Here is a 14,878-nt window from a genome sequence, read left to right on the forward strand (position 1 = left end):
AAGTGCCAAAAAATGGACAACAGTAGTGAGTCAACTATAATCCAGTTGTCTTCCAAATAAGCACTATATGCATCAACTAAGGGTTGTAGTTCATTTGGTTAAAGTTAATGCAGTTTTAATAAGGTAAACTAGAACACTAAGTTGGCAAGATTTAGAATTATCCTGAAAGCGAAGTAGCAATACTAAGATTTTAAATTGCCAACAGCAGAATGGAGAGACGCACACAACAATCTTTGATAGTTTTCAGCTAAAAGGATAATGGGGGTGTTTTATAATGTCATTATGAAGTAAAAGGGATTAATATAAATGTGCTACATCATCCCATAGACCCTTTTTAGCTCTAAAATCCTATTAATATCTGGCATAGTTTTTCAAAGGCACAAATATTTCTGTAAGACAATTTGTACCAGGCCAGGAGCAGTGTCTCAGGTCTGCAATCCCAGGACTTTGGGAGGCCGAGGCAGAAGGATTGCTTGAGACCAGGAGGTTGGTTGAGAACAGCCTATGCAACATAGTGAGGCCACATCTCTACAAAAAAATTTTAAAAATTGGCCAGGAGTGGTGGCACATGCCTATAATCCCAGCTACTAAAGAGACTGAGGTAGGAGGCTTGCTTGAGCCCAGGGGATTGAGGCTGTAGTTAGCACTGCACTGTACTTCAGCCTGGGTGACAGAGTGAGATCTTATCTCAAAAAACAAAGGAAAAAAAAAGTGTACCTTCTTTATTAAGCTGCCTAAATGTCTTTGATACTTGTCATTTTCTTCAATGAGTCTGTTGCAGTGGCTTTCTTTTGACTCTAGGAGACATCCCAGTTTTGTGATCTATGGAGAAACATCAGTAAAAACACTAACCTGGAACCTGCCATGAAAGCTATATATGGATGCCAAGAACAAACAAGAAAAGTGAACAATACTTTATTCCAATATTCTTCTAAACCATAGGTGAAGCATGAGAGGCTATGAACCAGATAATGGTTAGACTGCACTTAGAACAGGTAAACAAAAATTATAATGGGGTTTTACCTTTTCTCTTTATACTATAAAACAGCATTGCAAACAACTGAACACCTATTGGTACACACAAATATTTATCAGCCCCTTATCATCTTTCCTTATATAGCCAATGCACAGGCATATTTGACTCTACATGAAGTAAAGCACTGATGTTTTCAGGTTTGAGAAATACTCTCCCTTGCATAAATGACTGCAAGTTTTTAAAAAGGTTCAGCTTAATGTATTCCATTTTCTGACCTGTGGTCCAATTTTTATTTGCAAGAAAGCCATTAAAAATGAAAAATTATGTGACATCTAAAATTAATTATCAGGAAATGGTATTCACAAGTTTCCCTAGCAGTTACCTTAATTTTCAAAGCAGCTATAGAAGAAAAACTATAAACATGAAATAACAATGTTAGATGACTTTTAATCATCTAATGTTTTATTTTTTATTTTATTTATTCATTTGAGATGAAGTCTCACTCTGTTGCCCAGGCTGGAGTACAGTGGTGCTATCTCAGCTCACTGCAACCTCTACCTCCCAGCAACTCTCTTGCCTCCTGAGTAGACAGGATTACAGGTGTGCGCCACCATGCCCAGCTAATTTTTGTATTTTTAGTAGAGATGGGGTTTCACCACGTTCAGGCTGGTCTTGAACTCCTGAGCTCAGGTGATCCACACCCCTCGGCCTCTCAAAGTGCTGAGATTACAGGCGTGAGCCACCACGCCCGGCCTAATGTTTTAAATACACTTATGTGTCTGTAGTGAAGAACCCTAGAGGAATCGATAACAGAGCAAATTTGCAGCAGAAACAGCAACTTACTTTCTCTTATATGAATAAAGTAATGAGGACAATATCAAATCAGTGGTCCCACTTCTCTAACAACATACATTATTTAAGGTACTTAATCCAGTTGTTATTACTTCAATTTAACAGTTGGAACCAAAGTGAAGATAATTTAAAAGATTTTTGAAGTAGAAAATGCTAGAATCCATATTTCTCAGCTATTAACACTTTTCATTGCATCTCCTCACTACGTCCTGGAGGGGGTGTTCCACTCTGCTTCATGACACTTGACTGAAGCAATGTGGAATTACTTCTCAGTTTCTATTTTTCATCATAGATTTCATGGCACACTTTGAATTATTTAATAGCTCTCAAGATCAAAATAACAACCCTTTTAAGTCTGCAGATTGATTTTTAAAAAATTTGCTAGCCTCAGATTAAAGAAAGAATAGCAAAAGCTTCCTTACAGAATAATATTTATTTTAGAGATAAAGGAATTGCTCTGGAGAAGCCGGGTTTTTAGAGTATCATGAAAAGAAATACAACATTGTAAGTGTCTGCTAAAGTACAAATTTTAACTGCTACAAGGGTGTAAGTGACATATGATTAATAACACATATTTAAGGTGTACGGTTTTGTAAGGTTTTGTTGTTGTTGTTGTTGTTTGTTTTTGTTTTTGAGATGGAGTATCGCTTTGTCACCCAGGCTGGAGTGCAGTGGCGCAATCTCTGCTCACTGCAACCTCTGCCTCCAGGCTTCAAGTGATTCTCCTGCCTCAGCCTCCCTAGTAGCAGGGACCACAGGTGCACGCCACCACACCTGGCTAATTTTCATATTTTTAGTAGAGGCGGGGTTTCACCATGTTGGCCAGGCTGCAGTTAGGTAAGTTTTTATATATATATATATATATATATATATATATCAAATATGCTTCCAAAACCATCACCATCATCAAGATAATGAGCCTACCCAGCACCCTCCACAACCGAAGTTTCCTCTTGCCACTCAGCAACCCCTCCCTCCTGCCCATCTGCCTTCCTTGACCACCACACACTCTGCCAGTCCCAGGCAACCACTGATCCGCTTTCTGTCATCATAGATTACTTTGTATATTCTAGAATGTTATATAATGGAACCAAATGGTATTTACTCTTTTTTTGTCTAGTTCTTTTCACTTGGTATATTTATTTTGAGGTTCTTCTATGTTGCATGTGTTTCAGTAGTTCATCCTTTTTTTATGACTGAGTAGTATTTTCACTGAATGAATATATACAATGGATTTACCCATTCACCTGTAGACAGACATTTGGGTTGCTTTCTGATTTGGGCTGTTTATTATAAATAAAGCTACAAAGACCTCATACATATTTGTATGAACATAAGCTTTCATTTCTCTTGGGTAAATATCTGGGAGTAGGCCAGGCACAGTGTCTCATGCCTATAATCCTAGTGCTTTGGGAGACGGAGGCGGGAGGATTGCTTGAGCTCAGGAGTTTGAGGCTGGCCTAGGCAACAAAGCAAGACTCCAGCTCTACAAAAAAAAAAAAAAGTTTTTTTAATTAGCTAGGGCTGGTGATGTACACCTGTAGTCCCAGATATTCTGGAGGCTGAGGTGGGAGGCTGCAGTGAGCCAGGATTGCGCTACTACACTTCAGCCTGGGTGAGAGAGAGATACCCTGTCTCTTAAAAACGACAACCAAAAAAAAAAAAAAAAGAAAACTAGCAGTAGAATAATGGTAGGTGTGTGTTTAACTTTTAAAGCTATTGCCAAAATGTTTTCCAAAATGGTTGGACCATTTTACATCCCAACCAGCAGCGAATGAGAGTTGTATTTGCTCCACATTCTCTCCAAGCCTTGGTACGGTCAGTCTTTTTAATTTTAGACATTCTAAAAGGGGTGCAGTGGTATTCTTTGTGGTTTTAATTTGCATCTTTTTTTTTTTTTTTCTTTTTGAGATGGAGTTTCGCTCTTGCTGCCCAGGCTGGAGTGCAGTGGCATGATCTCGGCTCACTGCAACCTCCACCTCCCAGGTTCAAGCGATTCTCCTGCTTTGGCCTCCCAAGTAGCTGGGATTACAGGCATGTGCCACCATGCCCAGTTAATTTTGTATTTTTTAGTAGAGATGGGGTTTCACCATCTTGGTCAGGGTGGTCTCAAACTCCTGACCTCAGGTGATCCACCCACCTCGGCCTCCCAAAGTGCTGAGATTACAGGTGTGAGCCACCTTGTCCGGCCTAATTTACATCTTAATGATGTTAAGTATCTCTCCCACCTCTTCAGCACCTCCTTTCCTGAGTGGCCTGCCCCTGTGTGCTGCAGCACAGAGCGCAGACACAGACCCACAGAAGTTGTGATGGGCCTCACTGACTGCCTTGAAGATGCAGGCTCTAAGGGCAGGGGTGAGCTAGGCAGAGGCTGGACACCCATGTTGGGTCATGTTCACAGCAACAGACATTTGACATAGCAGAGGAGGAAGTCCTCTTGGAGAGCTGCTCCCTGGGCAGCATGGATGACAGCCAGCGAGAGGCAGAGAAGCCAAGATGAGGTTCACTCGGTCCAGGTAAGACTGCTCAGTCATGAGCCCTCCAAACATATCCTGGGTTTGCTCCTCTCTGTATCCCAAATTCGTGGACACAGTTCCAAGTTAATAATATATTAATTTGCTTCAATGTATTATGAGGCAGTGAAATCCAAATCACTAAAAAACTGAGGTCAATACATCTTGTATTCACTTTCTGTTGCTGCTCTAACAAATTACCACAAACTTAGTGACTTCACACAACACAAAGTGATTATCTTATAGTTCTGTAGGTGGGAAGTCTGGCATAGGTCTCACTGGGCTAAAGTCAAAGTGTCAACAGGGCTGTGCTCCTTTCTGGAGGCCTTAGGGGAGACTTTCCAGCTTCTAAACACTGCCCACATCTTTGGCTTAGGTCCCCTCTCTTCATCTTCAGAGCCAGCAAGTGTTATAGCTTTGAATATTCTTTAGTAGTCATATCTCCCTCTGACATGTCTGGGAAAGGTCCTCTACTTTTAAGAACTCATGATTACATTGGACCCACCCTGACAATCCAGGATAATCTACCCCTGAATCTCAAGGCCCTTGATTTAATCACATCTGCAAAGTCCATTCTGCCATGTTCTGGGGACTATGGTGTGGAATTTTTGGGGGTGCCATTATCCTGCTACCACACACCTTTTATGAGGTTCACTGAGGCCCTCCATGATTTGAGGTGCAGGTGACCTGGCTATATGGTGAAGCCAGGGTATTTAGCTCTATCTAGGTTGTAATTCAAGGTTTGCTAAGAGGCTTTTACTTGCATTAACACACTTTCCTCATATAGGGTTGTCTTACATTCTGGTAGTGTCAACTTAGAGGGAAAGTATGTCAAGGTACACATAACATTCACCATGAACAGTGGATAAATCAGCCATCATTATTAATAGGCTTGCAGATTGAGATATGGGAAGAAAATTGACTGATTGAGTTTCCAATTCTCCACATAAAGGTTTTGAGGTTGTGTACATACAATACAATATAAACCTGGCTGGGCGCGACGGCTCATGGCTGTAATCCCAGCATTTTGGGAGGCCAAGGTGGGCGAATCACCTGAGGTCAGGAGTTCAAGACCAGCCTGTCTAACATGGTGAAACCCCGTCTCTACTAAAAAATACCAAAAAATTAGCCGGGTGGGGTGGTGCATGCCTGTATTCTCAGCTACTTGGGAGGCTGAGGCAGGAGAATCACTCGAACCCAGGAGGTGGAGGTTGCAGTGAGCCAAGATCATGCCACTGCACTCCAGCCTGGATGACAGAGCAAGACTCTGTCTCGAAAAACAAACAAACAAATACAATATCAATCAGAAACTAAACATTAAGCCAGAATATATAGAGCAGGTGAGGAACAACATGCAGATACGAAGGTAACTAAGACCTACACTCCAGTGCCATATTTATTAATGAACTTCTTCATAGCTAAAACGAAATGGAAATCTGGTCAGTTACATAAATAATGATGAATCTGGTTGTCATTATTTATGTGATGAAAATATACCTGCTTCTAAAGGAGAAGCTTGTCCTAGTGCGCCCGAGATCTCTAAGGAAGTTCTCACCCAAGTGAAACAACCACGTCTCCGTAGCAAATGAGAAGGATGTTTCCTCGGATTGTTGAGGGTCTAACATCAGAGCACGGCTCAGTAAAAGCAATTCTGTGAGGGCCGAGATAGCATGTTCCAAGCAGCAGCTTTCAGATCATGAACATGATTCAGGATATGACTCTTTACTAAGTGGTAAAATGAATTTATGACCAACATAAAAAAAGAAATGGAACAGAACAAAAAAGAATTTTAAAACCCAATGTTTTAGCTGTGTGTGTGTACATATAAGTATTCCATCAAGAGGTAAAATGTATTTTTTCTAAACTGAGGATTACTACTAGAGGAACAAAAGAACTGCAAAGATTATCCTTCAGAGATACAAGAGCTCTTAAGCTCTTGCCAAGAGCTGGTCAGGAAATAGATTGATGTGATATCCTTCAGCAAGGATCTATGGTGCAAATATTGTTTCCCACTCTTGCTTTAGAAAGGAAATTAGGAAAATCAGAACCAGGAAGGTGAGGGAGAGGGTCAGAGTATCAGAAGGACTACTGTAAAATGCCAGGATGCTTGAGAGAACAAGAAAACAGATGGTAAAGTTGACATCTATGTAAACTAAGAATTTAAGATTCCATCCGGCAGGACAGCCTTCCCACCTGTGTGACCCAAGTTCTAGTGATGACTCTAGTCTCTTCCTCAGGAGGCTGGTCAGTGGCAGAGAGGCCGGCAAACTATAAAGTATACTCAAGGTAACACCGTGCCAAATTCAGATACTGGCAGGTACCTTCTGTCGTTCAAGTGGACCGCAAGGTACTGGGTTTTGATTGTTTTCTTTTGGCTCACTTGGAAAATTTTTCCTAGAGCAGTAATTTTCCACTTTGCCTATTACTTTCTTATTCTTGTGACTTCTTTACAATTTAACAAACTATTAATTTTAAAGGCTACCAAAATAATAAATTAGGTAAATGTTTTATGTAATATATGATTGCCATATTGAAGTGGTATGTTTTAGGACAGATTTTGGTTTGTAAATTTTAACTACTCGATAATACTAGTGACAGGATATCTCATTTGTATTAAAAGGTATCTATTTTACTGAAGATGGGATCTAGGAGGAACTTACTATAAGCCTATTTGAAATCTGAACATCAATACCATTAAATGGACTTTTGCCTTGTTCCCAGTGATCAAATCTCTGACTGTATCAAGGTCTTCCTGGACCAGGAGACATTTTGCACTTGACAGTTAAACACCCAGGATGCTCGAGCCAGCAGGAAGGCAAAGCTGAAGTCAAGGACCCTGTCTCAGGATGGAGGAGGACAGGCTGTAAATGGAGCAGATGGCAGGGTCAGAACTGTGAAGAGGAGCCAACAGCAAGGCGTCAGAAGGACATGAGGGAAGCACACGACGATGTGCCAGGGGAAGCATGAGCATCACCCTGCACTCCAGCGGCCACACCTTGCTGGCCCAGAGTTCCTTAGAGAATGAGGTGTGAATCTTCTGGAGTACATTCTGCACTTCCAAACAATAAAAACAAAACCCTTTTTATCTTGAAAACTTTCATGCAAGTCTAAAGAATAACATAATGGACCTCCATGTTTCCATCACATAACTTCAACAATTACCAACATTTTCCATTACTGTTTTATCTTTCTCCAACTCTGCTCCTACCCCTACTATGCCACCTTTTTGTTCTCCTGGAGTACTTTAAAGCAAACCTTGTCATCATATTAATTCATTCATAAATACTTTTCAAAATATAATACTAACAGGATGGGTGTGGTGGCTCACACCTGTAACCCCAGTACTTTGAGAGGCTGAGGTGGGTGGATCACCTGAGCTCAGGAGTTCATGACTAGCCTGGCCAATATGGCAAAACACTGTCTCTACTAAAAATACAAAAATTAGCTGGGCATGGCAGTGGGCGCTTGTAATCCCAGCTACTTAGGAGGCTGAGGCAGGAGAATCCCTTGAATCCCGGGGGCAGAGGTTGAAGTGCCACTGCACTTCAGCCTGGCAACAGAGCGAGGCTCCATCTCTAAAAACAAACAAGCAAATGTAATACTAACAGAGAAGGGCTTTTAAAAACACAATGATACCACTATCACATCTATTAAAATTAACAATATCAACAAGAATTTTGTAATATTATCTAATATGCTGAGTTCAATTTTCTATTATCTCACAAATGTCTTTTTATAGTGGTTGGTTGAGTTTCATACACTGCCTCTGGCTGATTTGTCCTTTAAGTCTCTAGCCTCTCTTAGTCTATAACAGTTATTCCCCTCTCCTTCCCTTCTCTTGTGCCAATTATTTATTTATTAGAGTCCTCCGCATTCAGGATTTGTCATTATGGTATGATCAAGTACATTTCTTTACCCACTGTAGTTCCTGTCTGCTGGTAGTTAGGTCTATACGCTAGCTTTTGGATTCAGCAGTTTTGGTAAGAAGCCTTGTAGATGGTGTTGTGTACTTCCTCTGCACCATGTCAAGGGGCACAGGTCTGCCTGTCTCACCATTAGTGGGGTTGAGATTCATCAGAGGGTTCAAATTTTGGTCAATATGACTCATTCATTAAAAACTCCTTATCAATCTTGAACCTAAAGGTTTTAGCAGCCATTATGATAGCTGCTTACATTCCTTAATCTATTCAGGAGTGCAAAATATAATTTTTCTAAACTTATCTTTTCTTCAGCTTTTAATAGCTTACATTCTTCAATAAAGAACTCTCCCTCATCAATTATTTGGATACTCTGAGATAGGGTTTGTACAGCAAAGCCCACAGTGCATTTTAAAGGTGATATGGTGTGTTTGACACTCTGCCATTTGTGACCTTGTTCTCATTCCAGTTCCCACTGCCGGGAGCACTACTGGTCACTCTCATCATCATCTTTGTATCACCAGGGACTGAAGCATAGGTACTGCTAATGGACAACAGAATGTATTGTATGCTGTCCTCTTGGTTCCCTATGCCCAAATTTTACTGGTCTTTAAGACCCAACTGCCATCTCCTTCATAACCTGCACTTAGAAATAACCTCTTCTAGTCCTCAGACAAGTATCCACTGTGTTAGATGCCAGTCATTGTACCTCTTCTCTAAAAACTTTCCCCTTCCTCCTGATAAACAGTTATTTATGTATCTTATCTTTTTTTCTAGACTCCTTAGTAGCAGGGTTTATGTTTTGTTTCGCTTTCTAGCTCCTTAGTGATTAGCTTGTTTAATCTTTTCTGAGAAGTCAATAATAATTACTATTTTTTAGGCTAGAGTGCAGTGGTGTGATCTCAGCTCACTGCAACCTCCGCCCTCTGAGTTCAAGCGATTCTCCTGCCTCAGCCTCCCAAGTAGCTGGGATTACAGATGCCTGCCACCGCACCCGGCTAATTTTTTGTATTTTTAGTAGAGATAGGGTTTCACCGTCTTGGCCAGGCTGGTCTTGAACTCCTGACCTCATGATTCACCTTCCTCGGCCTCCCAAAGTGCTGGGATTACAGGCGTGAGCCACTGCACCCAGCCAATAATTACTTCTTAAATGGAAAAAAAAAAAAATTAGAAAAGAGGAAAGCTTTGAAACTTCATGTTATTAGACAGTTTCTTTTCTATTAAAGGTGAGTTGTATGTAATGAATTTGGTATAGAATGCTGCTTTGAACCATTTAAAAAATATGATGGTAGACTTATCTAATTAACTCCTCTAAAAATTCCTTATGTTAATTAGACGTTTTCATTTTAGTGAGATCCAACTGAGTTCCGAAATTGCTCTATAACTATCTAGATTCTAAGATCACATTTTCATTTTCTTTTAACATATTTTTCCTATTTTATCTGCCTTTATCTTTACAATACCATCTAAAGTACATTATGAGTGTTATTGCCTAAAGCACACCTTAACCATGGTTGTTGTACACAGCTATTACTGTAGCATATGCAACAGTATTAGTGTACTTCATCTACTATGAAAAAACAGCACTTTTTCTTTTAATTTCTGCATTTGGAAGGAGATAAATCTGATTAGTCTTAACAGAAACGAGGCGGGACAATATTTATTTATTTATTTTTTTAATTTTTTTTTTTTGAGACAGAGTCTCGCTCTGTCGCCCAGGCTGGAGTGCAGTGGCGCGATCTCCGCTCACTGCAAGCTCCGCCTCCCGGGTTCGCGCCATTCTCCTGCCTCAGCCTCCCGAGTAGCTGGGACTACAGGCGCCGCCACCTCGCCCGGCTAATTTTTTTGTATTTTAAGTAGAGACGGGGTTTCACCGTGTTAGCCAGGATGGTCTCGATCTCCTGACCTCGTGATCCGCCCGTCTCAGCCTCCCAAAGTGCTGGGATTACAGGCTTGAGCCACCGCGCCCGGCTGAGGCGGGACAATATTTAAAATTTCAAAACCCAAAAATGCAAACTTAAATTCTATATTCTTGTGGGTAAATAATAATGCCATGATGTCAGTATGTGACCATTTTAATAAGCCAGTTTTTTGAAGGACAATTTCTTAAACTTGTTAGTAAAATAATGTTGTGTATAAAAATAATAGCAAGGTAACAAAAGGTCTTTCTTACCAAGAAATCAAGCTCCTCATTTAGACTGTGGTACTTATCCAGTTTGGCTCCCAGAAAGGTAGGTACATCTCTGATACTCTTGGCTTCATCTGAATCACAGTCTGTGACCTGAGGTTAAATATATTTGTTCTCACTTTCAATCATTTCATACTCCTTGGAATACTTGACAATAAATACTTATTGGTTTAAAAATCAAAGAGATTATCAGTGGCTGAAATAATAAAAGTGTAGAACTTAGAACTAGAAGGACTTCAACAAATTTACCAAAAGAGCATAAATATCTGAAAATGTATATTTTTATGTTAAAGATAGTACATAGTAAATATTAAGCTCACCTTAATAGCATGATCTTGAAATGCTTTTTCCTTAGCAATTAAATCTCTAAAGGTTGTGATTCTATCTTTATGTTTCAGTAGCTAAGAAAAGGAAAACATTCTGTATTTTAGAGAGGAAATACAACTACACTCTAATATTTATAATAAAATAATCAAACCGGGCCGGGCGTGGTGGCTCACATCTATAATACCAGCACTTTGGGAGGCCGAGGCGGGTGGATCACCTGAGGTCAGGAGTTCAAGACCAGCCTGACTAACATGGTGAAACCCTGTCTCTACTAAAAAATACCAAAATTAGCCGGGCATAGTGGTGGGCACCTGTAATCCCAGCTACTCAGGAGACTGAGGCAGGAGAATTGCTTGAACCGAGGAGGCAGAGGTTGCAGTGAGCCAAGATGGCGCCATTGCACTCCAGCCTTGGTGTCAGAGCGACACTCTGTCTCAAAAAAAAAAAAAAAAAAAATAATAATAATAATAATAAAATAAAATAAAATAAAAATCAAACCATGCACAGTCTAACAGTCTTCAAAAAACATACAAAAAATATATTTTTACAGCTCTCGTGAGGAAAATAATTCACACAGCAGGTCCAAGACTGAGAGGCTTAGAGAGGCCTGCGGTCAAGGCTGCCCTGTGACTGGCATTTGGAAAGTTGGACTGTGGGAAGTTTTCCACCGTTCTCTGATGTAAATGGCTTATGGTGCTTAACCTACTTGCCCAAAGCATGGGACTTAAGCTGAGCATCTACTTTCCTTCCAGGGATCTGGAATTTTGGCACGTACTAGGCAGAGGGTGCTTGTGTGAACTGCTCCCAATAAAAACCCCGGGCACTGGGTCTCTAAGAAGCCTGACTGGTAGATGACACTCCCACACCTGTGGTTGTAACTCATTGCTGGGGGAATGAAATGCAGCCCGTGTGACTCCATGAGGACTCTTGGAAGCCTGAGTTTTGCTTCCTCTAGACGATGCCCCTGTTGCTTTTCCCTTGGCTGATTTTGCGTTGTATCCTTTGCTGTGGTAAGTCATAGCTATGAGGACAACTCACAGTCCTTTAGCTAATCATCAAACCTGGGGGTGGTCTTGGAGTCTCCAAGGAGTTATCCTAACAGACAGTTGTTGTTACAGTCAGGCTATTGAAATTTTTTCTTAAAGAAAAAAAAATAGCCAAATCTGGGTGTAATTTATAATCATTTCTTATTTGTTCCTTCAGTATAATAATAATTTTAATATCTGATATTCAAACTAGTGAAGTGTGGTGCACAAAATATTTTTTATTCTTTATTGTGAACATTTTCCAATATTTAAAATAGAGAAGAAACTTTAATGAACCCCATGTAACTATCATTCAGCTTCAATAATTAACAGCTAATGGTCAATGTCATTTGTATCCTCAATCACTGCCCTCTTCCGTCCATCCCCCTTCACTGAATCAAACTGCAGACATCATATCACCTGTCAATACTTCAGTAATTACATAGAAATTAACCAAAAGAACATAAATATCTGAAAGAAGTATTTTTGGTTTTTTGTTTTGTTGTTTTGCTTTTTGTTGTTGTTGTTTGTTTGTTTTGAGACAGGGTTTTGAGACTTGCCTCACCACTGCTTCAACCTCTCTGGGCTCAGGTGATCCTTGCACCTCAGCCTCCAGAATAGCTGGGACACAGGTGTGTGCCACCACGCCTGGCTAATTTTTGTATTTTTTGTAGAGACAGAGTTTCCCCATGTTGCCCAGGCTGATCTCAAACTCCTGGGCTCAGGCCATCTGCCTGCCTTAGCCTCCCAAAATGCTGGGATTACAGGCATGAGCAACTGTGCCCAGCCTGAAATTGTATTTTTGTAATATCCTCAGTTGGGCTTATTTTTGAAAGCTGTTTAGAGAAGTGGATGCCAGTTGTTTCTCTGCGTGGCTGTGCTCATACCTTGGTCCTGTCCTTTACAGGCTGGCTACGAGGCAGACAGATTCTTCAGGATATCCGCGAGACATCAGTTCAGAGAAGTGCTACAGAACTGAATTTGTTATGATCCAAGATTCCAGGTCTGAATATATTTTGATTCCTTAGCCGGAAAAAGTTGTCATTTCTGCATTCCTCTCAGATTCAAAATGGTACAATTTGACATCCTGTTATCACCTTCCCTATTTGATTCTCTTCATTTTATCCTTCAATCTCTATTCCGCAACGCCTAGAAAAGCATACTTGAGGCCGGGTGCGGTGGCTCACGCCCATAATCCCAGCACTTTGGTAGGCTAAGGCAGGTGGATCACCTGAGGTCAGGAGTTCAATGGTCGCATTTCATTAAATTCGGCCTGGCCAACATGGTGAAACCCCATCTCTACTAAAAATACAAAAATTAGCTGGGCGTGGTGGCACACGCCTGTAATCCCAGCTACTTGGGAGGCTGAGGCAGGAGAATAGCTTGAATCTGGGAGGCGGAGGCTGCAGTGAGCCAAGATCATGCCGCTGCACTCCAGCCTGAGCAACAGAGCAAGACTCTGTCTAAAAAAAAAAAAAAAAATTAAAGAAAAGAGTAACTAAACAAAATTCAAGAATCTCTGCACTCACCCTTCACCCACCTGAGAAATAAAATTGTTTTAAATGTTTCTATTATTCCAAAGGATGAAGTTTGAAATCGCTACAGGAAAATCAAAATAAATGACCCTTCAGGAATCAGGAGTGCCATGCAAAAATGAAAAAAATTATCATACTAAATTTTTTGTAGGTTTTCCAGTATAGACAAGCAATAAAACAAGTCAAATGTTGAACATTTTCTCTCTTTAGTGAGGGGTACAGTAAAACTAATCTAGTCCCCCAAAATAATTTTTTAAATCATTCCACCTTTAAAAGTTACTTCCTCACTACCTTTTAACTACTTTTTCGCTAAAAATAATATACATTTTAGATGAAGAATAAATATAGTACCTCTTTATCTAAATTTTTCTTTTTAAGATGGAGGCTCTTCAATTTTTGCAGCATTATATCACTAACCTTCTCACTCTCTTTGAAATGTTCGGCATCAGAATTGGTGACGTCCTAAGGATAAGAGTTTCAGAAGCTAGATGAAAAAGTTTTTACTAAAGCTAAAAGGAAGTAAAAAACATGTATATGAAACAAAAATAAATCTCCTTTCAATAAGTAAGCAAATCAAAAGAGGTAAAATCATATTGCACTCTATTCCTCAATTACTCATCAGAAGGCATCTAATAAAGGGTTAGTACGGAAAGACTTCATTCTTTTAATTTTAATTTTAATTTTTTTTTTTTTTTGAGCCAGAGTTTTGCTCTTTTGCCTAGGCTGGAGTTTAGTGGCGCGATCTTTGCTCATGCAACCTCTCCCCCCAGGGTTCAAGTGATTCTCCTGCCTCAACCGCCCAAGTAGACGGGATTATAGGCACCCACCACCATGCCCAGCTAATATTTGTATTTTTAGTAGAGATGGGGTTTCACGATATTGGCTAGGCTGGTCTTGAACTCCTGACCTCAGGTGATCCGCCTGCCTCGGCCTCCCAAAGTGCTGGGATTACAGGCGTGAGCCACCTGGCTGTGCATGTCCCTTAATTGTTTTTTTCATTAAATGCAGTGTTTATAAGCTCCCAGGACAGAAGCATCATTTCCCCATCTTAAAGATAAAGAAACTGAAGTGGAGGTTAGGTTACTTGGTCAAGTCACACAGCTAGGAAATGATAAGCCAGCATCTGAACTCCTCTGACAGCAACTTCACTTTTCATTGGACTGCCCTTCCCCGGCTCCTAACCAAAAGTGGTATTTCAGATTGGGCAAACAGCTCATTAATGTGAATAATCACTAATCACTAGGCACAGACTGACCAGAGCACAAGACTACTGCTCTGGGAAGGCATTCCTAAAATATGGGACGTACTTAATAAAGGAGTTCTTTTTATCTTATTACATTTTATCTTTCTGTACACTTGTGAGGATTAGGTGTTCAAGAAAGATAAGCAGAAAGAAGACATGGGGCAAAGAAGGGCTGGATGGATGGCTTAGGGGTCTGTATTTTATCTTCAATTCTTCATTTTCTTCTTCCACAACTTAATTCCTTTTATTGCCTCTCTTTTAGTCCAACCCTATTATTTATTCCTCCCCTACTAAAATATCTA

General features: G+C 40.3%; 1 protein-coding gene across 10 annotated transcripts in view; it reads right to left on the bottom strand.

The window, feature by feature from the left end:
• The window catches only part of CAGE1 (cancer antigen 1), a 60,676-nt gene that overhangs the window by 25,990 nt on the left and 19,808 nt on the right, over positions 1–14,878 (bottom strand). For 5 of the 10 annotated variants that reach the window (XR_004184190.1, XM_031666895.1, XM_031666891.1 and 2 more), the window contains exons 7-10: positions 13,685–13,795; positions 10,767–10,847; positions 10,432–10,539; positions 718–822 (exon numbers count right to left, since the gene is read on the bottom strand). Coding sequence is in view for 8 of the 10 variants with exons in the window: in XM_031666895.1 (XP_031522755.1) it covers positions 718–822; positions 10,432–10,539; positions 10,767–10,847; positions 13,685–13,795 (405 nt within the window). In the remaining 2 variants the exon portion in view is untranslated. Of the gene's footprint in view, positions 1–717; positions 823–7,033; positions 7,203–10,431; positions 10,540–10,766; positions 10,848–13,684; positions 13,796–14,878 lie in introns of those variants that run through there. The other 5 variants (XR_004184191.1, XM_031666897.1, XM_031666896.1 and 2 more) reach the window with 3 other exon arrangements.

Source organism: Papio anubis, chromosome 6, assembly GCF_008728515.1.
Source record: "Papio anubis isolate 15944 chromosome 6, Panubis1.0, whole genome shotgun sequence".
Lineage (NCBI taxonomy): Eukaryota > Metazoa > Chordata > Mammalia > Primates > Cercopithecidae > Papio > Papio anubis.